Source organism: Sorex fumeus, unplaced genomic scaffold (assembly GCF_029834395.1).
Source record: "Sorex fumeus unplaced genomic scaffold, SorFum_2.1 ptg000098l, whole genome shotgun sequence".
In the NCBI taxonomy this organism is placed as follows: Eukaryota; Metazoa; Chordata; class Mammalia; order Eulipotyphla; family Soricidae; genus Sorex; species Sorex fumeus.
The window spans coordinates 82,655,747-82,683,528 of NW_026606155.1; the positions used below are offsets into that span (position 1 = coordinate 82,655,747).

The 27,782-nt window shown below is 43.4% G+C and overlaps 1 protein-coding gene and 1 pseudogene across 1 annotated transcript in view; one reads left to right on the forward strand and one right to left on the reverse strand.

Moving 5' to 3' along the window:
* Positions 1-4,655: 4,655 nt before the first annotated feature.
* Positions 4,656-4,767, reverse strand: LOC130042222 (uncharacterized; annotated as a pseudogene).
* A 6,344-nt stretch (positions 4,768-11,111) lies between these two features.
* Positions 11,112-27,782, forward strand: part of FAM98B (family with sequence similarity 98 member B) — a 31,720-nt gene continuing 15,049 nt past the window's right edge. Inside the window, exons 1-4 of the mRNA XM_056133722.1 lie at positions 11,112-11,220; positions 19,915-20,060; positions 21,785-21,919; positions 26,587-26,765. Coding sequence (XP_055989697.1) covers positions 11,150-11,220; positions 19,915-20,060; positions 21,785-21,919; positions 26,587-26,765 — 531 coding nt within the window. The 5' untranslated portion in view covers positions 11,112-11,149. The remainder of the gene's footprint in view (positions 11,221-19,914; positions 20,061-21,784; positions 21,920-26,586; positions 26,766-27,782) is intronic.

Consider the following 27,782-nt stretch of genomic DNA (forward strand, 5'->3'; position numbering starts at 1 on the left):
CTTCACTGCTGATGGGAATGCCGACTGGTTCAGCCCGTTTGGAAAACAGTATGGACAATCCTCAAAAAATTAGAAATTGAGCTCCCATTTGACCCAGCAATACCACTCCTGGGAATATATCCCAGAGAGGCAAAAAAGTATAGTCGAAGTGACATCTGCCCTTGTTTGTTCATTGCAGCACTGTTTACAATAGCCAGAATCTGGAAAAAACCCGAGTGCCCAAGAACAGGTGACTGGGTAAAGAAACTTTGGTACATCTACACAGTGGAGTACTATGTAGCTGTTAGAAAAGATGAAGTCATGAAATTTACATTCAAGTGGTACTACATGGAAAGTATCATGCTAAGCGAAATGAGTCAGAGAGGGACAGACATAGAAAGATTGCATTCATCTGGGGAACATAACGTAACAAAATAGGAGACTAACACCCAAGAGTGACTGAGATCAGCCACACATGCTAGAGGAAAAGGGAGCTCAGATAGAAAAGGGAGCACCAAAAAAAGGGTGTTGGGAGGATCCTCCTAGGAAGGGAGAAGTATGCTGAAAGAAGACTATAGACCAAACATGATTGCCACTCAATGCCTATTTTGAAAACCACAACACCCAAAAGGAGAGAGAGAGAGAACAAAAGGGAATGCCCTGCCACAGAGGCAGGGTGGGATGGGGGGAATGGGAGGTGGGAGGGATACTGGGATCCGTGGTGGTGGGAAATGGGCACTGGTGGAGGGATGGGTGTATGATCATTGTATAACTGAAACCTAAGCACAAAAGTTTGTAAGTCTGCAACTGTACCTCATGGTGTTTCACTAATAAAATTGTTTTTAAAAAGTAAATTTCAGAATATCTTTGTTTAATCAGGGCCATTAATCAGAACTTTGTTTTAAAAATGAAAAACGCAAATGGAGGACCAGAAATCTGTTGCTGTGAACTGCAGTCTCTGACCCAGTCTCATGGAGGAAATTGTTCCTGTGTTGTGCTAGAGTATTTTGGGCATGCGCTGAGGACCCCAATTCCCCGATGCTGCCCCTCTGCTATCCCTCTCTCCATTTATTCTGCTGTGTGGATCTCAGATCACTGACAGGCATTGCTCCCCAGATAACAGGTCCCGTTTCTGGGTCAGCACAGCTCCCTCAAACCCTGATTCTCTACAATACCAAATGCTCCCTGCATCTTCTGATGTATAGTAATTCTTTCATCTGGGTATCATCATTTATTTTGTTGCTCTTGAAAAGGTGGCTAAAATCTGAACCAGAGAGCAGTCTCTGGAAAGGAGGTAGATCAGTTGGCTTAAGGAGTTGAGGGTCTCCTATGGTAGAAGAAACTGATATCCAAAACTCTATCTTCTCAAAAAGTCAAAGCTTGTTGAGATGGGCCACTGAAATGTAGCCTAAGGGTCCTTTGAAATCAAAGTACCATTAAGTGCCATGGCGATGGGATTAGTGGACAAGATTAGCATTGGCTCATAGATATATGCTTTGGGTCTTTTTTTTAGTGTGTGTGTGGGGGGGGGTGCAAGGAGTTAGGGGGACACTTGGGGCCACACCCAGCAATGCTCAAGGCTTACTGCTGGCTCTATGCTCAGGTATCATTCCTGGTGGGGTCCCCCAGTAAAAAATCTTTAGCGGGTCTGTCAGGGAGTGGCCCCGATGGCTCTTCTTTGGCCCTCTGGTTCGGGGTGGGTTGGCCCAGGCCGCTCCCTCACCTGAGGTGGCCTGGGCCCTGGGGCAGACGGTGGATTAAATGAGGGTCAAGCCAGTTGATTGATCAGTTGCCATTTATTCCATTCTCCCACGTGCCTGCCGCAGTCTCTCTGAGCCTCCCATTCTGGTCTCACACTGCCTCTCATTCCTGTCTCCTTCTGTCTCTCCCGCTCATCTCTCTGCTCCATCCCGCAGCCTGGACTCTCTCTCTCCACGTTCGTGGTCCTGTATTCTTCTTCTACATTCTTCTCTCTCTGTTCCCCTTGTTAGCTTCTCCATGGTCCATCATGCTGCCCTGCTTTGTCTCTCTCCAGCTTTCTTGCCTCCAACTCCCCTGCAGTCTGGGCTGATACTGCTCCCAGTCAGGTAGCAAGATCAACATAAGAAAGCCCTTCCTGACTGCCCCAGGCAAAATACCTCCTAAGGTGTTTTTCTCCTTTCCTCAGTCCAAGAACTGTCAACATCTTAATACTAGTTATTTTTGTATGGACACAGTAAGAGATACCATTGAGGCTTGTAGGGTAGCTCTCCTGGGAACATCTGGCCACAGACTCAGACTACAGCACCCAGGCCAGATTAATCATTCCTAACCCTAGAAGGGTCCAAATCTAGTTATTACTTTTTAGATAATGACAGCATTTGTCCATGACCAAGCTCTTAACTGATAGGTAAGCATTATGGCGCTTTGGCCAGGCCCATCTGGATGCCAGGGTAGCACATAGCTTACCACTTGCCCTGGTTCCATCCAGTCCCTCGTCGGGACTCTGCTTTTGGGGCCACTAGGAAGTAAAAGCAGCTGAGGCTTAGGTGCCCAGGAGGGAAATATCACTGAGATATTACAAATATTACACATTACAAAAAGCATGTCTTCTTGAGTCCATACAAAAAGAACATCGCTCTGAATAAACTATGCAAAGGACTTAGGGAGAAGAGAAAAACAATATTTACAAGTCAACAGAGCACAAAGAAAGTTACAAATAAATACAGAGGAATGGGAGCATTGTGATGGGAGCAACCCAATAAACTCAAACTACCTGAGGCTGTGCAGGAAGGACAAAACAGTGTTATCCTACAGCCCAGGTTTCCTGAGCATCTCTTGGAAGCATCCCCAAGTAATAACAACCACAACAAAATGTTCTTACAATCCATGGAACTTGGAGAGATAGCACAGCTGATAGGGCTCCTGCCTTGATTTGGTCGACCTGGGTTTGATTCCCTCCCGGCACCTCATGTGGTCCCTTGAGCACTGCCAGGAGGAATTCCTGAGTGCAGAGCCAGGAGTAACCCCTGAGAACTGCCGAGTGAGCCCTAAGTGGCTCAAAAACACCTAAAAACATCATTGTCATCATCATGATCAGTCCTTGAGTGAGTGTCCCCATATGACTGTCACCTAAATATGAGGAGGGGTTTTATTGCTAGTGTGACTCTTTGTCCACCACGTGTAGATTGCAAACATTGTGAGTTTCAGGCCTCAGAAGCATTTGCATTTCAATGACTGATACAATGTTGTGGAGTGAAGGACTTCATGCCTGGTGGAATTTCCAAATCTGGCAAGTTGGTGATGGTGATTGCAGGAGGGAAGCTGGAATAAAGAAGTCTGCATAGTGCTTCCAAAATCTACTTGGGTATTTGGCAAATTCTCTGTAAAAAATTCAATTTGATGGAGTCTATTTATAATCAGACTTGAGCATGCCTCCAACTCTTCTTCTGTGACCCCATATCCAGGTGTCCCTTCTATGAAGCTCTATTTCATTTCTGCCGCCTGGTTTGTAGCAGCCAAAGAGCTTATGAGAGGGCCAATCTCTGTCTCAACCTTTCAAAACATATATAATCACTAAAAACTGGTAAGAATGTGCTGCCGACCCTGGTTCAATCCCCAGTACTGTATATGATTCCCCTAAGTACTGCCAGAAGGGACGTCTGAGCACAGAGCCAGGAGTGAGCCCTAAACACAACTGAGTGTATCCCCTGCCCCACCAAAGGGTCAGCATGGACAAAGGGTAAAAAAAGAATGGACTCAAGAAACATCTGCTACATACTTATGCTTCGCTCATTTCAGATACAGAGATTAACTCTGCTTTGAAATGACATTATTTCCAATAGTACTAAATCTTATCTAATATTTTTTTCTTTTTTGGCTGATTTTGACCGTGAGTGTGGAAAGGTTGGACTACAGCTGAATCTCACAAAGACAATGTTTATGAGAAACAGCCTCATTCCTGATGCTCCATTCGCTCTCAACGGAATGACCATCTTCAAATGCAACAGTTATGTGTATCTAGGTCGAGAAGTCAACATGATGAATGACCTGGCACCTGAGTTGCACAGGAGGAAGAGAGCGGGCTTGGAACACTTTCAAGAGAGTTGAAGAAATAGCTAAGAGGATGAAGAACCTCCGGCTCCGGGCACATCTCTTTGATTCCACTGTTCTTCCTGCATTAACATACACCTCAGAGACCTGGGCCCTACACAAACAGGATGAGAATGCTATTCGGGTCTCCCAAAGAGGAATCGAAAGAACTATGCTTGGAGTATCATGATTTACTCAAATGAGAGAAAGAATCCGGAGTTCCGACCTCCGTCGACAATCAAGAATCAGGGACGCTGTCTCGTTTGCCAAGGCGTCAAAAATCAGATGGGCTGGACGCGTAATGAGATTCGGAGATGACCGCTGGACTAGAGCTGTTACCGACTGGATTCCACAGGACGTCAAAAGACCGTGTGGTTACCCACTAGATGGTCAGACTTCTTCATCAAGATCCTGAATGATCAGTTTGAGGCTCTTCGTGTTCCTAGAACGAACAGATGCCATTAGGCTACACTAGCATGTGACAGGGACAAATGGAGACGTTACTAGCGCCCGCTCGAGCAAACTGGTGATTAACGGGAAGTCAAGTGATCAAGTGATTTTTTCTTAACATTAGTGTGACATGAAAATTACTCCTTTTCCCCCCTTAGTATTTAGCCAGAGTTATCCCTGAGGCCCAGGGAAGAGGATCAGGGCCCATGTATCGCAGTGTCGCTGTCTTACCTTCTGGACCACTGACTTTGTTTTGACACAGCTGCAGAAATTACTTAGCTTTTATTTTATTTATTTATTTTTTGCTTTTGTGTGTGGGGGGGGGTGGAGGGGGGTTGTCACACCCTGCGATGCACAGAGGTTATTCCTGGATCTGCACTCAGGAGTTACTCTTGGTGGTGCTTGGGGGATGCTGGGGATCAAACCCCGTTTGACCACATGCAAGGCTAATGCCCTACCCACTGTGCTATCGCTCCAGCCCCAGCTTTTAAAAATAATAGCTTTGAATAATGATTTACTAGGGCAAGGACTAACTGGATAATATGTCTTATTTTTCCTAGCATACCTCTGCCCCTCTCGGAGAGCCCGGCAAGTTACTGAGAGTATCTACGCCGCATGGCAAAGCCTGGCAAGCTACCCATGACGTATTCGATATGCCAAAAGCAATAAGTCTCACAATTTGTTGTGAAACGTTGCTGGTGCCCGCGCTAGCAAATCGGTGAACAATGGGAGGACAGTGCTACAGTGCTACATAATAAAAATGTATTAAGATTTTCTGGGATGGTGGTTACTGCTTCCCAGCATGAGGGAGGAACTAGCTTGGCTGGAAATCACTGAGAAATCACACACTGTCCGGCACAGGGGGAAGAAAGTTTTACCCCGGACATGGGTCAGTCTTCTTGTAGGTGGACAGGTGCAAAGGGGACCGTCACATTATCCCGCGCTGCCTCTCTAAAATGCTGGGGAGCAGCGGACCCCTTTGCTCTCTGGGCTGGAGTTCTCGGTCATCGGGCTCATTTCTGACTCTGGAAGAAACGCTCACTTCCTCGGCTGAAACTTTCCTCTTGGAGGCACCGAGATAAACTCGATTCTGGGAGGCTGCGGTCATCTCGGAGAGGTTGTGGGCTGCCCTGGGCCTTGCGCAGTTCCTGGTAGCCAGAGTCATGGTGCAGCGGCTCTCGCAGGGGGGTGGGGTAGGGTTAGGGGTTCACACTAGGTCGCGGTCCCCGGCTTCAGACTCCCGACTTCCCTCCCTGCAGCTCCCTCTGGCGGTCAGATCCTAGGCGTGCAGCCGGCTGCTGTCTGCTCCTGCCTCGGGCTTCACAGGAACCCCTTGGGTCAGGTCACGCCCTTCTGGCACGTTAACATTCCATTTATCTTGCAATAAGCCACAAAACTAAGTGAACATAACTCTCTGTAATTTGGAGCAAACGCAACGTCCAAAGTAATCATAAAAGGATTTACAAGTATGAGGCGAAAAACAAGTTTGCGGATTTGCATAAGACACAGGTTCCTGAGTACTTTTAAGGTATGTGACGTGAAAGGACTCTGAATATATGTGCTCTTTCTTTTTGTATGCATTTAATTACTATTCTATAATTTACACTCTTAAATTTAATGTTCATTTGGTAATACATTTTAAATATCGGATGAAGCTGAGATAGAGAAGGGACTACCAAGTAAGGGATGCTTGGGGGCTCGCTCAGGATGCGTGCTGAAAGTAGACTATGGACAGAACATGATGACCTCTTAGTCCCATATTGCAAACCATAACGCCCAGAAGGAGAGAGTAAAAAGGAATGTGCCTGCTACAGAGGCGTTGGGTGCTGGGGGGTGATGGGGGAGAGATACTGGGAACATTGGTGGTAGAGAATGGGCACTGGTGGAGGAATGGGTACTGATCATTGTATGACTGAAAGTAATCTCAAAATTGTGTAAATCTGTAACTGTACCTCACGGTGATTCACTGTAGCACTGTAGCATTGTCCTCCAGTTGTTCGTTGATTTGTTCAAGCAGGATCCAGTAACATCTTCATTGTGAGACTTGTTACTATTTTTGGTATATCTAATATGCCACAGGTAGCTTGCCAGACTCTGCCATGCCGGCAGGATACTCTCGGTATCTTGCCGGGCTCTCTGAGAAGGACGGAGGAATCAAACCCGGGTTGGCTGCGTGCAAGGCAAACGCTCTACCTGCTGTGATGATATTTTCATTTCTGTTAGTTGGTTACAAGCAATAGAAACTAGTTTAAGCTAAAAAGAAATTAGAGGCCAGGAAGATAGTCCAATGGGTAAGGTGCTTGCACCCTGGCACCTACCATCCATGGTCCCCTGAGCACCATCCAGGAGTGATCCCTGAATTAAAATCTGCTCACTGCTGGATGTGGTACCCAAACAAACAAACAAAAGACAAAATTTTGTCATGATTTTTGGAGCTAGAGGAGATTATGTGAAGTGGAAAACAGGTCACAGGCAGAAGGACAAACACCGGATGATCTGTGGTAATAGAGAAACAAAGCAGGGGAATGGACAGATTCTGGTAGCAAACACTTGGACTCAGCAGGGTGAGGGTACCAGGAAGTCACGGTGGGTAAAGGTGGGAGAGAAAGAAGCGGATGAAAGTGATGTGACAGACGACAGTGGAGGGCCTCTGACACTTTGGGGTACAAGTGCAGTAACTGTCCATCAGAATTATCAACTTGAAAATTGTTGTGAACCCATCACATAACTACAATTAAGCAAGTTCTGTTTTGCTTTTCTTCCTGAATTTCATGTTTCAACCGAGGGGAAAAATTTGTATGTGTTTTTAAAATCTCTCTGATATTGGTGCCAGAAGCGTAGTACAGTGGAGAGGGCATCTGTTTTGCACATGGCTGACCTGGGTTTTATCTTCAGTACCCCATGTGGTCCTCTGAGCCCTGCCAGGAATGATCCCTGAGCACTGGTTGTGGCCCTAAGAGAACAAACAAAATCTCTATTTCCTTCCAATCCTAGAAACTGAGAGAAGTGTTTCTTTAGATATGCTAAATCTTCAAGAACCCAAGACTTTTTTTGTGGCGAGGTGGGGGGGGGGTGAGAGGAAAGTGGGCCACTCCTGGTGGTGCTCAGGGCTTACTCCTGACTCTGTGCTCAGGGATCCCTCTAGGCAGTGCTCAGGCATCAAACCGGGGCCAGCTGCATACAAGGCAAGCTCCTGACTCATAGTACTATCTCTCTGGCCCAGGAAATAGTCATTAATTGATGCATTTATTCAGGGTTTAGTTGTTTGAACATCTTCATTAGTATCTGTGCGCAGAAACGTGTTTCAACCCGTGACATTCATGTTCTCTTTTGTTGATTAGTTTCCAAATCTTCCAAAGGAGCAGGGTTTATCACCTTTAATGTCATCTTCTGGCAGAGCTTTAAATGAGAAGCATTGAGCTAGGCACAGAGGCTGTAGTCCCCAAATGTTCATCACCTGAAGCACCTGAGTCACCTGTAAAGAGCCAAATAGGCAAGTTTATTCCTGGCTTAGGGTATCAGGACAAGACCAACTGGTGGTTTAGCTACTGAAGCCATGATTCAAAATGGACAAAACACAGAAGAGGCGAAATATCAAAGGGCCACCAGTACTCTGACTGGTAGCTAAGTCAAACAATGTGTGTTAGAAGCCATGAGAGTTGCAGGTGACAACTGATGAGAGGTTATACAGGACATATTTTGAGGTGAAAAATATGGAAAGACTGGCGCTAGATACAAGGTACATCATTGTGTCTTCTCCTCCTCTTTGGAACGTATTTTAAAATGCACAACTCAAAAGAGAAATGAGCTAATTTATGCTACTGTTAAGGTAAAAATATATAATTAATAGAGGAGTGGCTAGAACCATCTGAAGAAGAGAATAGGTTTGTGGGCCCCATTTCCTCTCTGGGATTGGCCCCCCTTGTGGGTGGAGCCTGGGTATGTCTTTGTGTAGAGGTGCTGGGTTTTGAGTAGGTGCCCTGCTTCTGGGCCAGCAGCATTACACTGCCATGTTTGTATTTTTAACTAATGGCAAGAAGCTAGGAACCAAGATGAAACTGGAATGATGCCTTGAAGAAACAGTTCTCAAAAATGTTTGTGAGAAATCTTGGTTCAGGAAAGCGTTAGCTCAATGTTTTTTAGTTTGGTTTTGGGACCATGCCCAGTGGTGCACAGGGATCACTCCTGGTGGGCTTGGGGAACAATATGTAGTGATGGGGATCAAATTCCAGTCAGGAGCATGGAAAGCAAACATCTTACCTGCTGTGCTATCTCTGGGCAAATTTGTAGACTGTGTTGGAGAGTACAATATGTTAGAGAAATTTTATAGCTGTTAAGGCCCCCAAACCAAAAATTGATATACTTTTATTTCAAAAATATTTCTGAAGTTGAATTGCTTTATAACAAATTTCATGTGTCCACTATTATAAATTAGTTTTTGTATACTATATTTTCCTCACCCATATATTTTTGATATTTTTTCTATTTTTTTTATTGAATCACATGAGCTAGTTACAAAACTGTTGTTTGAGTTTTAGTCATACAATGATTGAACACCTATCCCTCCACCACCAATGGCCCCAGTATCCCTCCCCCATATTTTTTCTATTTTCATTTTTCTCTAGGTCACTGTCACTGTCATTGTCTTCCCGTTGTTCATCGATTTGCTCAAGCGGGCCCAGTAACATTGTAAGACTTGTTACTGTGTTTGTCTCTATGTATGTTTTTTTTTTCCTTTAGTTTTTTTTTTTTTTTTTGGTTTGTTTAAGTAGTTTGGGGAGTGTTGTTTAATGTCTGTGTATGGCGAGTGTTTCACCCATTACTAAGTTCCAGTTTAGAACCACTGTGGTCAAAGCCAGCATTTGATACTTCAATTTGAATATGCTAACTTGTTTTCTGTCCTAACAAATAATTCATCACAGAAGATATTCCATGTGCACTGCTTGAGAAGGGTGTGTATTTAGCCGTGGTCAGACTGTTCTGTATAAACTGTTGGGTTCATTCAGGCTAAGGTGTTGTTAAGACTATGCTTCGGGTGTTGAGGAGGGATTAGCATAGGGATAATGGTGTAGGCAAAAGAAGACTCCAGTGGAGGGTGTAGTGCTGGAATATGTTATGCATGAAACCCTATCATTAACAGTATTGTCAACCACAGTGTCTAAAATTTAACAATTAAAAGTAAGTCTTGTTTCTAGGGCTGGAGAGATGGGAGGGATTAAAGCACTTGCCCTGCAGGTGCTCAACCTCTAGTTGGCACCAAATAAGGTACCCTGAGCACTGCCTGGATTGAACCTTAAGAACCACTGGGTGTCTCCCTCCCCCTGCCAATGACCCTCTTTATTGCTACTTTGGGTAATTTATCTATTGCTAAAAGTAGGAGTGAAAGTTCCCAACTATTATTGTAACCTACTCAAAAGGTGGGGTGCCTATATTTTTACAATGTTTGTATACCCTTTATTAGTTTATTTAATTAGTTATTAGTCTTCATTTTCAATTTTTAGTTTAACTTCTATTCTCTTTTATATCTGCAGCTGTGTGTAGGTTTTTTTGTGTGTTTTGGTGTGTGGTTGGGCCACACATGGCAATGGTTGGGGGCTACTTATAACTCTGTGCTCAGGGTTCACTCCCAGTGCTGCTTAAGGGACCACGTGGTACAGTGGATGGAACTCTGGCCTCCAGCCTGCCAAGCATGTACCAGCCCAGTGAGCTTTCTCTTTACCCTCTATCATATTCTTTTGAATTTCTATAGAGGAATAGCCATCACCTGTCTTCATTGAACAGGGCCAGAGATCTGTAACTAGACTAAAATGATTATTTCATGAACATCTCCACTCTCCAACTTGAAAAGAAAAAAATGGCTTGAAGTAAAAGTAATTCATGCTTTCGGCTTTCTATCTGGATTTGTGGATCCTCAATTGCAGTTCCTTCATCCTCAATAAATATGCTTTGTCTTTTAAATGCAATTTTAGGTAACTGTCACATAATTGTGAAAAACACGCTTATGTCATTTACCCTACTCTAACCAGGCACTCACCCATACTTTGTCAACACTACAAACATAGTCGTAAATTATTGTATTGATACAAATCTTTCCTTAAAGTCGCAACACTGTCACGGATGCTGTAAAAATTACATATAGAGAGACATCATAGGAATTACTTTTACTTCAAAGCAATGATTTCTTTTCAGCATTTTTGTTAAAAACAAAGTCTCACAGGACGACAACTTGGCTTGAATCCTCTTAAGACTGATTTCCAGGGCGGGAGAGGTAGCTCCACAGCCTGAGGACTTGCCTGCTCGCCCAGGGTTTGGTCCCAGACAAAGCAAAAAGATCCCCGGAGCATCGCTGGGAGTGCCCTGGAGCAGCTTCTGAGCTTGCGTGCTGGGTGGGGCACAAGAATAAACAAAGTATCTATTTCCCGCACACTGAAACAATTTACCTAGTAGTTGAATTGGCCATGGTTTATTCTGTGAAATAGCTGAGGTAGCAGCACGGACCGACGGGACTGTCCTTGGTGCTCCTTCCCGGCTTCGGGGACCCTTTGGGGCCGTCTGGACCCAGGCCGGAACCCAGGCCGGAACCGTAGAGCGGAGACACCGGTTTCCGGCGGGCTCCTTAGAAAGCGGACCAGCTTGGGGGCCGGGAAGCATGCGAGGGCCGGAGCCCGGGCCTGGACCTACCATGGAGGGGGACGTGCTGGACACCCTGGAGGCGCTGGGGTGGGTATTCCCAGCGACGCCGTCGCTTCGTGCACCGGGCGCCTCCTTGCAACGCGGGGTCCCTCCCGCGGGGCCGCCGCCGTCCCCGGCGCCCGGCCCGGCCTTGCTCCCGCCGGTGGCGCGCGGGCGGGACTAGCCCGTTTGGGGGCGCCTGGGGGGCGCTGGGGGTGCGCTTGGGGGGTGGGAGGTGCATCGGGTCGAAAGCTGGGCCGCGGGCTCCGTGTCCTAACCCGCCGGCCCCCTACCCCGAGCTCCGTGAGGCCGGAGGCGGACCCCGGCCCCGAGCGTGTAGCTTTGGGGGGTGCGTCCCCGGCGGCCCCAGGACACTGCGCTCGCTTCCCGCCGGCCGCCACCACCTGTTGCTCGGTTCGGGCGGGGGACGGGCTTCCCGCCCCTCTCCGGGGGCTCCCTGGACTCCCGCAGCCCGGTCCCATCTGCTCGCCGCCCCTGATCTCCCCCGGAGACGGTCCTTGCCACCTCTGCCCGTCGGCTGCCTCGGGGCCGAGTGAGCGTGGACGCCGGGCCGGGCTGCGCTCTCACGTCCCCTGCACCCCTGCACCCACCGACTTGGAGTTCACCGCGAGTTCATTCATTCCTGCCACCCCCGCAGCCTCCGTTAGCGACGCAGCCCCGAGGGGTCCGTAGGGACTCACTGAGAGCTAGGGTATGGGCTAGGCGGAGGGAAAAGCTGCCGGTAGTTTTCTAATAGATTTCGGATCGATTCCCAGTAGGTTTCCGATTGCCCGGCGGGAAGGCCGCGCGCGCACTGCAGAGAGGCGACTGGTCCCGCGCACGGAGGGGGTGGGGGGGGCGGGAGGGGACAGTGCGTGCACTAGCCGCACCCTGCAGCTTCTCGCAGCCCCTATCTCTTCTCAGATGATCCTGTTTTGCCTATTTATTGTCCCTTAGACCCTCTTTTCTCCCTCACCCCTCCAAGTCAACTCAAGGATGTTCCCGGCAACAGCCACTGTGGGTCCCAGGGTTGTTGGCTGTGGGGGTTGGCATAGAATGAGGTACGAGAAGGAGGGAGGGGGAGGAAAGAGAGAGAGGGAGGGAGGGAGTTGGGGGGAGAGGAGAGGGTGAAAAGGGTCAGATAGTGTTCAAAAATACTCTTCAAAGAGACAGCAACACTGCTTCACAAGTGTTCATCCGCCTGGCGAACTTTCTTGTTCTCCCATGGCATAGTTTCCTGTGCCGTCGTGAAGTCTGGAAGCCGCTTCCCCCTGTCCTCAACGTTTTCCCAAACTGCGTGCTCATCTATCAACTGCTTTTGTGATGCGATAACATACACTTTGCTTTGATTCACAGACACTTTGCTTTGTTTCGCCACTACTTGACCTGTACCCAGCAGGTCCTGAGTAAATGCTAGTCAAATAAAATAGCAGTGATTAATTAGGGAATTAAAATTTGTTTTCTGGAGGGTCAGGCAGGCCAGCTTTGTTCAGGGGGTTACTGAGATCTGCACCTGCACACACACCAGCAGCTCTTTCTTTCCTTTCTTTCTTTCTTTCTTTCTTTCTTTCTTTCTTTCTTTCTTTCTTTCCTTCTTTCCTTTCTTTCTTTCTTTCTTTCTTTCTTTTTTTCTTGCATGGACACCAGCAACTTTCTTTCTTTCTTTCTTGCACTCACACCAGCAGCTCGCTCGCTCGTTCGTTCTCTTTCTTTCTTTCCTTCCTTTCTTTCTTTCTTTCTTTCTTTCTTTCTTTCTTTCTTTTTTTTCTTGCATGGACACCAGCAACTAACTTACTTTCTTTCTTTCTTTCTTTCTTTCTTTCTTTCTTTCTTTCTTTCTTGCACTCACACCAGCAGCTCGCTCGCTCGTTCGTTCTCTCTCTTTCTTTCTTTCTTTCCTTCCTTCCTTCCTTCCTTCCTTTCTTTTTTTCTTTTTTTCTTGCATGGACACCAGCAACTTTCTTTCTTTCTTTCTTTCTTTCTTTCTTTCTTTCTTTCTTTCTTTCTTTCTTTCTTGCACTCACACCAGCAGCTCGCTCGCTCGTTCGTTCTCTTTCTCCCTTCCCTTCCCTTCCCTTCCCTTCCCTTCCCTTCCCTTCCCTTCCCTTCCCTTCCCTTCCCTTCCCACCTTCCTTTTTTTCTTGCATGGACACCAGCAGCTAGCTTGCTTGCTTGCTTGCTTGCTTGCTTTCTTTCTTTCTTTCTTAATATGGCTGTGGATTGAGCCTAGATCCACATCCCTGACTAGGTGGTGTTTTTACGTACATGAAGTCCTTAGGAATTTTTTACTTAGCTTGGCCAAGGAGTTCACCAAACATGTTAAAATACTCAGTAGCATGATAGAAGCATTTAGGCCTCAAACACTGGCTAGAGGGAGTGCCAGAGAGTATAGTGGGTAAAGGAACTAACCTTATTTAGTGTTAGTTGAAGATGCAAGATTCCCCCACCCCACCTCACCCTTATAGAGGGAATGGATCACTTGCTTTGCATCTGTGAGTGCTTGGGTTTGATTGCAGCACTCCCCTTCCCCCATCTCCCCCAAAAAGAAAAGGTATCATAGTATTTTTTTAAAGGAGTCTGTGTCTTTCTTCCTTCATCCTTGAATTTGTTTATAGGTTTGAAAAATGAAATTTGCTAAAATCTTTTATCAAAGAAAATTAGTTTCACCTCAGTTTTCCTCTAGTGATAACAAAATGTACAGAGTTGTCTTTCCCCTACAGTATGCATTATAACTGACATGTAAAAATATGCATGTGGGTTGTTAATACCTCCCCTCCTCTCCTCACCCCTCTCTTTTCCTCACCTGCTAACTTGGATAGGAGTTCAATGCTTGTGCCCAAGGATGCAGTGCTGCTTAGGCCCTACTGTGCTGGGGACCACCAGGGTGACACCCAGCAGTGCTGGACTGGGGTGGTGTGGGGGGCAGTGTTCTCTAGGACTGCACCCTTGATACTAGGTATGTGGTGCTGGGGATCGAACTGGGCAACCGCATGCTACATACTAGTACCTACCTAACATATTAGGTAGGTACTATCTTCCCAGCCCTATATACATTTTTATATTTTGAGCAAAACATTTAGAATGTCCATGAAGGTACTTTGGTTTGTCAAGGAAAATAGGAAATGAAGGGGAGGAATTAAAAGGTAAAATGTATGTGAAAGAACAGTTTAGGGAAGTATAGGATATTATTGGTGAAAACCATAGGAATTCGTTTTTTTCTCATCTAGGAAAGCATAAAAGAAGCAGCTGACTTCTTTTTTTGCCTTTTTTTTTTTAAAGGGTCACATCTGGCGATGCTCAGGGGTTACTCCTGGCTCTGTACTCGGGAATTACTCCTTGCTGTGCTCAGGGAACCATATGGGTTACTGGGGATCGAGCCCGGGTCAGGAGCATGCAAGGCAAGCACCCTCCCTACTGTATTATATCGTTTCAGCCCCAAGAAGCAGATGACTTAAATCATTTGGTTCTGTGGGTTTTTGGGGGGAACAGAAAAAAACCTGAAAAAAAAAGACCTCAACCCAGGCTTTTTATCAGAGTCACATATGGAGCTTGTGAAAAAGGTTCCAAACTGGTGTATTCTACAGTTGACTCCATCATGACCCTCATGAGTACAGTACAGGCATCCGTATTTTTTCTTTTGTCAGGAACTCCAGACTATACAGCAACAGATCATGGGGCATGCATGGCACTGGGGTACACATACCCTGGGTGTACCCCAGTGCTTGCCCTGGTGCTTTCAAGGCCACTGAGCCATCTTTGGGAAGTCGTCTGTGATGATCTTTAAAAGCAGGACTGTCTGGATTGCCTTAGTACGTGCTGTTTTGCATTGGGGTTTGAACTTGGAGCCTTGGACTTGGCAAGTGCGTTAAGCCACTAAGCCACCTTCTGAGCCCTTGTCACAGCAGTCACAGCCAGTACCACCCTGCCTCTCCTGACTGTTATGCGCCCAGTGTGTGAGTGGCGTCAAGGTTTGAATTCATGACCTGTGTTTGTTGGGTATGTGCTTTAAATCCAAGACCTCTTTTAGATGTCCAGGAATGGTTTTTGTTGTTTGTTTGGGGGCCACATCTGGCATTGTTCAGAGCTTACTCTTGGCTCTGCACTCAGGGATCATGCCTGCTGGCCTCTGTAGCACCGTTTGGGATGCTGGGGTTTGCACCCAGGTTGACTACTTGCAAGGCAAACACCCTTCCCCTTTGTACTATAGCTCTGCCCTCCCTTCCCTGGCCCCCAGGTTTCAGTCTTAATAATATTCCCTCCCTTCCCAGTAGCAACCACATTTAATAATTTTGGATTCTTCTATAAAATTTTACTTTTTTTTTAATTAAAAGATTGCTTGCAATATATTGTTTTATTGCTAAATATACACACAAATTATTGTTATTTTGTATCTGGGATTGATTCTCAGAGGTGTGGTTGTTGGGTCAAAGGTAAAAGGGTGTGTAGTTTTGCTTTATGCTACTAAATTTTCCTCTAGGGGTTGCAGCATTAGATAAAAGCATTTTCATCCCCTCCATAATTCACCAAAGTTATCATTATAATTGTTTTACCATCTGGCATCTCAGTATAGTTTTAATTTACATTTTTCTTATGAGCCGAGAACTGTAACATCTTTTTATATGTTTAAAGTACATTTGCATTTCTTTCTCTCTCTCTCTCCCTCTCTCTTTCTTTCTTTCTTTCTTTCTTTCTTTCTTTCTTTCTTTCTTTCTTTCTCTCTTTCTTTCTCTTTCTTTTTCTCTCTCTCTCTTTCTTTCTCCCTTCCTTCCTTCCTTCCTTCCTTCCTTCCTTCCTTCCTTCCTTCCTTCCTTCCTTCCTTCCTTCCTTTCTTTCTTTCTTGCACCATGGTGGTTTACAAAACTTTTTGAGGGGAGGGCATTGGGTCACACTCAGTAGGGCTCAGGGCTTACCCCTGGCTCTATGCTCAGGGATCACACCTGGTGTTGCTCAGAGGACCACACACAGCCATGCACAAGACAAACCACATTAACCTCAGTGCTATCTCTCAAACTGCATTTCTTTTTCTCTGAATTCTTGATCATATCACATAATGGGTGAATATTTTCCAGTCCACATTTTGCAGTTAAAAAGTGAAGAATTACCAGTCAGAGAGATAGTACAGCAGGTAGGGTTTGAATCACTGGTGCCGTGTATTGCCCTCAAAGCACCACCAGCAATGAGCCTTAAGTACAGACCCGAGAGTAAACCCTGAGTACAGCTGGGTATAAACAAAAAGATTGAAAGTGACAATCTAGTATGTATGTAATTCATAATTTTTATTTGTAGGGTTTATTAAATGTCATTAGAAATGAGTTTCATTTTAAAAGAAACACAAATATATGAAAGGGTTAGAGAGGACAGTGGGTAAGGAGCTTACCTTTTGTACTGCTGATCCCCTTTTGATTCCACATATGGTCCCCTGAGCACCAACAGGAAGGATTCTTGAGCACCACTGGCTGTGGCCCTAAAACTAAAAAAAAAAAAAAAAAATTATCTGTGTATCTTTAAAGTATATGTGCTTAATCCTGGCTCTGTGCTTAGGGATCATGCCTAGCAGTGCTGGAGGGACCTTATGTGGTACCAGAATCTAATTCAGGTCAGCCTGTGCAATGCAAACACTTTAACCCCTTAAGGCCCAAAACCTTGGGATTCTTTTTTTCTTTGGGGCGAGGTGTGGTAGTCAGCTTGGGAGAGGCACATCCAGTCATGCTAAGGGGTTACTCCTGGCTCTGCACTCAGGAATTACTCCTGGCGATGCATCTAGGGTGTCAGGGAGTGAGCCCAGGCCAACTGCATGCAAGGCATGCACCTTACCCTCTGTACTGTCTCGCTGGTCCTATACTTTAATTGTCACTGAAAAAAAAAGTCTCCTTGGAGAAATGGTGTTTTTAAAGGTATAGGACAGAAGCATCTTGTAAGCAATGAAAGTATTCAGAGAATACTAGGAATGATTCATTGTGCAAGCATTAATGAACTTTCACTAACCAGGAATAGGACACTTTTGGAGGGAATAGTACAGGGATTAGGTTTGTGCCTGGCCTGTGGCCACCCCTGATTTGATCCTTAGCACTGCATGGTCCTGGGAGCACAGAGTAGCCCATAGAGCACAACTGGGTGTGGCCCAAACCCTCTCTTCACAGATGCAAAGAAGAACAAAAGGGGCTGAGGTGATAGTACAGAGGGCACAGCAGGAGGCTTGCCTGAGGGTTCGATCACTCTGGCATCACATACCTGAGCCTGCCAGGAATGATCCCTGGGCTCTGGATTGTGGCCCCCAAACAAAACACAAACAGAAGAATAATAAAAGAAGAAAACGTATGTAGTGCAATTAAGGTAACATTAAAAATAAATTAGAAATTTTATTTTATTTTTTTGTGCTGGGGTTTGGGGCCACCCTCTCTGGTGCTCAGCTCTTCTTGACTGCTCAGGAGTGGTGGGTTGGGGGGACCATAGGTGGAACCAGGAATTGAAATGGGCTTAACCTAGAGCCAGGCAAATGCCTTATATCCTGTCTATCTCTCTGGCTCCTAAAATAATTTGAAAAGTCAAGGCTCTGTTGAAATATACTCTGCAGTAGTTTTTTTTTTTATTTTTTGGGTTTTTTTAAACAATATAGTTAAAAATGCATTCACAGCCGCACAACATCTTATTATCTCGTTCTTACTTTGGGCAACCTGGCAGGCCACGGAATGTAACCTGCCCACATGGCAGAGTCTGGCAAACTCCCCGTGGCGTACCCAATGTGCCAAATACCAGTAACAGTGATGAGTCTCATTCTCCTAACCCTGAAAGAGCCTTGAATATGGCACTTTTTAAAATCTCAGGGCTAGGAAGAAGGAGACGTTACTGGTGCCTGCTCGAGGCAATCGACGAACAACAGCATGATCGTGATTTTGAACAATGTAGATTTAATAGCACAGCGGTAGGGCGTTTGCCTTGCATGCAGCCAGCCAGGTTCGATTCCTCCACCCCTCTCGGAGAGCCTGGCAAGCTACTGAGAGTATCTCACCTGCATGGCAAAGTCCGGCAAGCTACCCGTGTTGTAGTTAATATGCCAAACACAGTAACAAGTCTCAGAATAGAGACGTTACTGGGCCCGCTTGAGCAAATCGATGAACAATGGGAGGACAGTGACAGTGATAGAATTTAAAACAAATGGATTAGATCCAAAATTATTTCAGATGCTTTTCCGCTTTAATTTTTTTTGAGGGGTGGGCCACACCTGATGATATTCAGGGGTTCCTCCTGACTCTGCGCTCAGGAATCATTGCTCGTGGTGAATGGGGAACCATTTGGGATGCTGGGGATCAAATCCTCGTTGGGGCTGTGTGCAAGGCAAGTGCCCTACCCACTGTAGTATCACTCTACCCGCAGCTTTAGTTTTTAAAATTCGGTTCTCTCTATTTTTTCTTACAATGAGTGACGTTATTAGCATCTGTTTTATTTGACGGTGTTAATATATAATGTTTAGATTAAAATTGGTTGATAACTTTTGCTTCAAATGTTTGTAACATCCCAAATGTAGATTATATGGAGTAGGACCATTTCTGTCACGAACCGCATAGTAAACATTTTAGGCTTCGTCCATACTGTCCCTGTGACTCAACTTTTGTCATTGTAAACAGCCAGAGGCAGTATGTAAAGAGATAATTTGTTATAATATGTCACTTAATGTGAAGTGGGGAGAGAAGTGGCAGCCTCAGGAGGGGAGTCTGTTACTTTCCTCTCTCCTCACCTTGGTTCTTCAGAGAAATACCTGGGGGAGCTTAGGACTGATGGAAGCCTGCTTTGAGCACCTGCCTGGTGCAGACCTTACGGACTCGATGCCTCACCAGCTCCACCGGGCAGTGGTCAAACTGCACTTGAGTCACACTTGTTTTACTGGGAAATGATCCCTACCATCTGGTTTCTTGGAATTTCTATGGAATTCAGGTTAGAGTGAGGGGAGGGGAGGGGAGGGGAGGGGAGGGGAGGGAAGGGAGCCCTAAGTTTTACCCAGGTTTTCCAGAAACATCACTTCTGTGCAGAAAAAAAATTCAGAAAGGAGATGAAGAGTGTAGTGAAATAGGTTTGTTTGTGAAATGTAGGGAGAGAAAGACTTACCAGCTCCAGAGACCAGGAGTTTCTCCAGAGTGGAGTGAGCACTTGGTCACCTTGGAATGGAATTGTAATTAGGTATTTTCCATAATTTCTTTGGTCTCAAATTCTTTACACAAGTAAGAGCTAACTGGGCTTTTCACGGGTGGAAAGCATTAAACTTCTGGTGGCTCATTCTCGAGTTCTCTGTGGCTTGTCCATGAAGTCCTGGAGCCCCTCTTCCCAGGGATCCAGCCTTGCTCTAGACCTGGAATTCTGCATCACAGAGGCTTTCCAGGCTCCTCAGATGGATCTCTGCCTGCAACGTTTTGTCCTAATAAAGTGGTTTCTTTTTTTTTTTTTTTTTTTTTTTGGTTTTTGGGTCACACCTGGCGGTGCACAGGGGCTACTTCTGGCTCATGCACTCAGGAATTACTCCTGGCAGTGCTCAGGGGACTATATGGGATGCTGGGAATCAAACCCGGGTTGGCTGTGTGCAAGCAAATGCCCTACCTGCTGTGCTATTGCTCCAACCCCCAGTCCTAATAAAGTTTTATAAAAACAGATGTGGAGGGGAGAAAAGTAGGTCTGAATGTATTGAGTGTTGTGGGAATTTTTGCTGTTGTTGTTGTTGCTTTTTTAACATTTTGTTGTCTTCCTTCCTAGGTATAAGGGACCACTGCTAGAAGAGCAAGCCCTTAGCAAGGCAGCAGAGGGCGGATTATCATCACCTGAATTTTCAGAACTCTGTGTTTGGTTAGGCTCTCAGATAAAATCATTGTGCAACTTGGAAGAAAGTATCACTTCAGCTGGTATTGTCATTGCATTTTGTTTATTTATTTTTAGTTTAGTAGTAAAATGAAATGATAGCTTATGAGTTACAATTTCATCTGACTATAAAGTGATGTCATAGGATTAAACTTTATATTCAAATTTCTTCTTATATTTGTCTAAAGTTGTAAGCAGTTGTTGGCATATTTGCTCTCTTAGCCTTAGTTTTGTCCTTTGGAAGAAATAGGATCTGATGAAAATAAATTCAAGAAAGAAAAAATAGAGTCTAAATTTGTAGTCTCAAAAAGCTTATTTTTGAGTAGTATTATGAATTAAGGTGGTTATTTTTGACAGTTGAAGAGGGGAGGGGAGAAGAGTCTCTTAATGATATTAGACCTAGAGGTAAGGGCCCGAATATTTAAGTTTAGCCTGAGGTACAGTGTGACTGGACCAGTGGTGCCCGGGAGTACTTGAGTTGTGTGGGATTGAACTCCTCTGGCCATGTGCTTGCCAGACATGTGCTTCTAGCCCTTTGAGTTATCTCATATCCCTAACATACTCCTTTAAAGTACATGTTGTCCTAGATTAAGAGTTACTACCATGAGTATAATGTTGACAAAGGTTTATATAGTAATACCTTTCTTTAAAATATCTGGATTAACTGTAGAAGTTATTCCAGATTTTGGGGGTGTATTCCATATACCCTATAGTCATTATTATCAGGGTGTATGGAGACCTTGTAGTTTTTCGGTAGAATTTATGACTGTGTAAAAAAAAATTTTTTTTAGGCTTTTGCTAAAGTCAAAGTAGTCCTCCCTTCTGTGAAGGGAGTACTTTTAACTTTTTTTCCCCTTGCCTAAATCACTTGAAATAAGATAAACTAAGGTGAATTAAAAATTGATGTCACAAGTTCTTTATAATTAAGATAGTGAGATTTAGGTGATTACATTTAGGCTGGAGCGATAGCACAGCGGGTAGGGCGTCTGCCTTGCACGCAGCCAACATGGCCGACCTGAGTTCGATTCCTCCGCCCCTCTCGGAGAGCCCGGCAAGCTACCGAGAGTATTGGATATGCCAGACACAGTAACAACAAAGTCTCCAATGGAGACGTTACTGGGCCCGCTCGAGCAAATCGACGATCAACGGGAGGGCCTTTACCTTTACCTTTACCTTTACATTTAATTTTGAATTCATAAAAATACAATAGAAATAAGCTATTGACACTAAAGCCAGTCAATTATTTTAATTATAATAATGCTTTTAATATTTCAGTTGCTGACATAAAAATAATTTCACTTTATTTGCTTTTATGGAAAGTCCACTGAAAAATACTAAGGGATTCAAGTATAAAAATATAATCTTGGGCCTGGTGCAATAATACAGCTGGTACAGCATTTACCTTGCATGTGGCCAACCCAAGTTTGATCCCTGGCATCTCATATGGTCCCTTGAGTACTACCAGGAGTAATTCCTGAGTGCAGTGCCAGGAGTAATCCCTGAGCATTACCATGTGTGACTCAATCCTCCCGTGCCCTGCCCCCCACCAAAAAATGTGTATAATCTCATGATTAGATGCTAGGTTCTAAATTTAAGTGTTACTTTCCACATGTAAATATTAGTTACTTTAAGTTTTGGGGCCACAAATGTAAAGATTCAATGTGAAACTGAAAGTTTAGAATTAATTATAAAAAATTGAAATCAATTAGTGGTGATAATTCTATGGTAAATATTCAGTAAATTTTTTTTTTATTTTTCTTTTTTAAAGGAAGAGATGATCTAGAGAGCTTCCAACTTGAAATAAGTGGTTTTTTAAAAGAAATGGCATGTCCCTATTCTGTGCTCATTTCAGGAGAAATTAAAGACCGTTTGAAAAAGAAGGATGATTGTTTGAAACTTCTTTGTAAGTAGCTTTGAATATTCAAATGCTTGTGTTTGATCTAGTTTGTTATTTTTACTTTATTTATTTATTTTTTGCTTTTTGGGTCACTCCCAGTGATACTTAGGGCTTACTTCTGGCTCTGCACTCAGGAATTACTCCTGGCAGTGCTTGGGGGACCATATGGGATGCCCGGGATCAACTCAGAATGGCCATGTGCAAGGCAAATGCCCTACCAGCTGTACTATCACTCCGGCCCTTAGTTTGTTACTTTAAAATTAAGATTTAGGGGGCTGTAACAAAGTAACAAAGTATGAGATTAATACCCAAGAATAGCTGATATCAGCACCAGGAGGATTACTCCATAACTTAGAGGCCAGCCGGGTATCCTAGAGGAAAGGGCTGTTCAGATAGAGAAGGGAGCACCAAATAAAGGATGTTTGGAGGATCCTCCCAGGAGGGGAGATGCATGTCGAAAGTAGACTATGGACTGAACATGTTTGCCACTCAATGCCTCTTTTGCAGACCACAACACCCAAAAGGAGAGAGAGAACACAGGGGATTGCCCTGCCACAGAGACAGGGGGGATGGGGGGATGGGGGTGGGAGGGATATTATCCATGGTGGTGGAAAATGGGCACTGGTGGAGGGATGGGTATCTGATCATTGTATAATTGAAACCAAAGCACAAAAATTGTAAATCTACAACTTTAAAAAAAATAAAATAAAATAAAGGGGAAAAAAAAAAAAGATTTAGGGGGCTGAAGCAATAGCACAGCAGGTAGGGCGTTTGCCTTGCATGCGGTCGACCCGGGTTCAATTCCAGCATCCCATATGGTCCCCTAAGCACCGCCAGGGGTAATTCCTGAGCGCAGAGTCAGGAGTAGCCCCTGTGCATCGCTGGGTGTGACCCAAAAAGAAAAAAAAAAAAGATTTAGGAGATTTATTATTGAAGTTTTTTGTATATTAAAAAGATTTTAATATTGGACTTAAAATATGAAGCCAACTCATAAATAAATGTAGCATAAGTTCTAATATATCATCTAACATTTCTGGCCTTTTTGATTTATCTGGAATACTCTGTGCTTGTGGTTTTGTTGTTGGGGATGGTGACACACCCAGCTGCTTGCAGGGTTTACTCCTGACTCTACTCAAGGAACATTCCTGGAGGTACTCAGGGGACCTTATATAGTGCCAGGGATAGAACCAGGTCAGCCAGGTGCATGGCAAGCATCTTAATCCCTGTATTATATCTCTGGCCCTTATCTTGGAATTTATAACTAAGTTAAAGTTGGTGTGCTCCAACATCCTGTTTAATCTTAAAGCTCTGGAAAATAGCCTTTTGATAACTTTTACTAAATTTTGTCTTTAGGAAGATTCCTTGAAAGTTGGCTCAGTTATTTATTGGCTCAGCTTCTAATGTTTTTGAAACTACTCTAGGCACTTGGAATATAGTGGCTTTTTAAAGAAGTGACTAGTTGAATACTAATGCGTGTAGTTTCACTTAATCACTTACGAATACTAATGCGTGTAGTTTATTTTTAAATAAACTCAGTGTTTAAAGATAAACTGAGTATTTAAATAAATGAAATGAGTTTAGTTGGCTGAATTTGCAATAGCAATTACCAGTATGCAAAGAGTTAACATAAATATTAGATCTCCTTTATTTGATCCCCTTTTTTTTTCATTGACTCACTGTCAGATACACAGTTATAAAGCTGATCATGCTCAGTTTTATAATGACAGTTTCAGTTATACAATGACACCCATCCTCCACCAGTGTACATTTTCTATTAATTTATTTGATCCCTTCGTAAATCTGTTGAATTTCATGCAGTTTTAAAAACTCTACAGATAAAGCATTTGAAAGATTTTTGTTTTGTTTTGGGATCACACCAAGCATTGGCTCTGCACTCAGAGATCGCTCCTGGTGGGCTCAGGGGACCATATGGGATACCGAGGTTCAAACCCAGGTCAGCTGCGTGCAAGGCAAGCATCCTATCTGCTGCTCTGACCTTTGATTTTTTTGTTGCTGTTCGGTGTGCTGAGGAATTACACCTGGCATTGCTTTGGGGACTATATGGGGTACCAGAGATTCAACCTGGTTCGGCTACATGGTAGGCAGTTGCCCTACCTGCTGCATTGTCTCTCTGCTCCCGGAAAGATTTTACAACAAGATCCTGTGAGGGCCAGGGAGATAGTTCAAAGGGCTAAAAGGAGTCTCAGAATTTGATCCTCAACATTGCATTATCCCTCCAAGCACTGAACCAGGAATAGAACATACCCTGTTAAACAAAGGTACCTTCCTATGATATAACTCAGAGGCTTGAGTTAGTGTCAGTAATGCTTATTCCATTAGAGCAGTCATTGTGTAGGTGTGTATATTTAACTGTTGGTGGTAATAGGCATGTTAAACTTGTCCATTACTTTGTTGGATAAAATTTTGTATGTCCATCCCATTTTTTAGTTTTCCCATATTTCTCTCAGTGCAGAGTCATTGATTTAATTTCATACAAAAATAAAAGTATACCATTTTCACCTACCAAGTTAGCAAGTATGTGATATAAACATATATGGTATAGAACAAGTTTGTGGGAGTATTTATTCTCACATGCTGTGAGTCAGTTAGACTGTGATGGGAGAATAACTGTTACAAACTTTTAGAAGAGTAGATTTTCATCATCAAAAGTAAAATTCACTTATTGGGTCAGAGACATTGCTCAATTAGACTGAGCACTTGCCCTGCATTTTGGAGACCTGGATTTTGTTCACTGACACCATATGGTCCCCTGAACACTGAACCAGGAGTAACCATTGAACACTGCAAGGTGTTGCCCCCAAACCAAAAATAAATTAAACTCACCTGCCATTTTACTTTACAGTTCTATAACTAGGAATACAAGCTTATTTCCCTAAATATGTAAAGATATATGAAAAAGATGGTTTTTATTGATAAATAGAAATGGGACATTTTTATAGTAATAACACTATTACCTTTAAGATGAAAACAGATCAGATGTGTAGACAGGGAATGATCAGAACATCAATGCTCTTTTTTTTAGAAAAGAAGTAATAGATACCGATATTGAATATATGTACATTTACTATTTACACACACACAATCTAAAAAATATCCCCAAGAAATTAGTTATGGTGAATTCCTTGGGAGGATGTGTGGTGGGAAGTTTAACTTTTCACAGTGTTGTATGCCATCTGTGTGCTTAAGCATTTTGAATACTAGACTGAACTTCAGTTCATATATAGAAAAATGCCAACTTTAATCCAGGTTCTTTCCAAAATACAAACTTTTTTTGGAACTAATGATCAGTTTTAATGGAGTTTTGAAATCAGAGGGACCTTTATATAATACTCAGAAGCATAGTCTGATACATATTTGTCATGGAAAATATTTGAATTTTTGCTGAGCCGTTTTAGCAGTTAAAGCAAAAAGAGAAACAGAATGGATTGCATGGTTTTATCGACTGAAACACAGAGTATACACGTTTTGCTCAATCCTTCCTATCTATGAAAATCATCTTGGGTCTAAAACAAGCCACATGATGCTCAATTTCTTCAGTTCTAGACGTTTAGAATCATTGAGGATGAAGGCCCTGGCACTTGAAATCTCAAACAAGTATTCTGTTAAACTAAAATTGAATCTACTATATTAAATTGTAGTGCATGTGCGCTCATGTGCACAGTTTTGTGCCCACTTGTGTTTGATGTAGAACAAGTAAAAACAGAATCCGGCCAGAGCAATAGTACTTGCTCATGACTGACTTGATTTTAATCCCTGGCACCCCATAAGGTCCTCTGAGTCCAGCAAGGAGTGATCCTTGAGTGTAGAGCCAGGAGTGAGCCTTGAGCACCACTGGGTATACCTCCAAAACAAACCAAAAATAACCCACAATATTTTAGCTATTTGTAGTAAAAGTTAATTTAAAACAAGGCTATAAGTATCTTAAGAATATCAATTTACACATTAGTTTGCATTCTTAAATAGTTGATTTGTTAATGGGTCTCTCTTACTGTACTTGAAACTCATTGTGGGTGTGTATTGTTTATTTTTTTTTAATTTGTTTTTTTCCTGTTCTCTTGATTCTTTTTTGTGGTACTAAATAAAACCTATGCCATGGTGGATTTTTAAGTATATTAATGTGTAACAGTACCAATAGCTACTATGTATAAAGCAGATCTCTTGGATTTAGTTATTTGTACAGCTTAAACTTTGACTTTGTTCTTTAATTTTTCCTTCACCCTGCTCCTGGAAGCCATCATTCTACTTTCTGCCTTATGAGTTTGTCTATTTTATATTCCTCTTATCCATGAGAAGATGGACTGTTTTATTTGTCCTTCTGTATCTTAGATATTTCACTTTGCACTGTGTGTTCTCAATTCTTCTGTTACTGCAATGGTAGAGCTGCCCTTTTTAAAGGTTAATAACATTCCATTGCAGGTGAATATAGTACATTTTAGAATTTTTTATTTTAAAACTGAAGGGCATTTAGATTCTATGTCTTGACTTGTCATTAAGATCTATCTAGTGAAGTTGGTAATACAGACATCTTTGAGATCCTGGTTTCAATTACTTGGGTATTTACCCAGAAATGGTGTTTTTAAAGGAATTCTTAATGTATTTTAAAATAATTTTTGTTTTAAAATTTTAATGTTTCTCCCTCCGTTTTATTATAGTATTTTTAAGCACAGAGCTTCAAGCTTTACAGATACAGCAGAGCAAGAAACACAAAAATTCTCAGTTAAATAAAAATAATGAAATTCATCAGGAAATTCAAGCTATCTGCGATGCCCTTGGTGTACCCAAGTCAACAACTTCTGACATTCCGCAAATGCTAACCCAAGTGGAGTCAAAGGTACCATATTTCAGTTTTCACTTTCCTCAAAATTCAACTGAATGCTAGCATGGAAATGTATTAAGAATAAAAAATTTTAGAGAACAGGGCAGATAAGCGGTTGAATGTTTTAAAGCCGTGGGACCGTGAGTTCCATCACAGGCACAAGCCTTTAGAGTGTGATCTGCCTTGCACCACAGCTGCCTCAGCTAGGCCCCGGCAAGCACTGCAGCCCAGTCTGGATGAGGAGCCCCCGACTCCTCAGCACTGCAGTGACAGCTCCCAGGGAGTTGGGGAAGGGGATTCAAAATAAATTTATTTTAAAAAGTATTTCTGAGGATAAAGAAAAAGTGCCTGCGATTCAGAGAGGTGGGCTGAAGGGGACAGGAATAGAGGGAAACTGGGGAAATTGGTGGTAGGAAATGTACAAGTAGGGAAAAAAATTATTTTTTCTCTTAAGTTTATTACAGTTCAAAAGACCATCATTTCATATAAAATAAATTTTGAATTTGCATTTAATATGCATGTGACTAATTTGCATACCAGATTTAGGAATTAGATCTTTTAACATTTTGAAATTTTAGTTTTTTGCAGGGTACCTCCGAAGTGGTGCTCAGGAGATCTGGGGGCCACTCCCAGTAATTTTCAGGCGGGCCAGTGCCTTCAGGGCCAGACCAGTGGAAATGAGACCTAAAGAGTGTGTGCTCTTAAGCTATTCAACAGTTCAATGTATTGGAAATTATCAATTGAAGAATCCCTTTCCTAAGCTAGAAACTCCATCATTGTTTCACATAAGGCACACACATTTTCATAGTAAAGACTTTTGGTAGCTCTATCGCTTTTTTCATTACTTTTTTTTGCTTTGGAGCCACACCCTGAAGTTCATGGGGCTACTCTTGGCTCAGTCCTCAGAGGTTGTTCCCGGTGGTCCAGGGAGAACCCTGTGGGGCTGGGAATTGAACTGGGCCTCTTGCATGCACAGCATGTGCTCTAGCCCTTTGAATTATCTTCAGGGGCTCAGTACATAGTTTTTCTTGT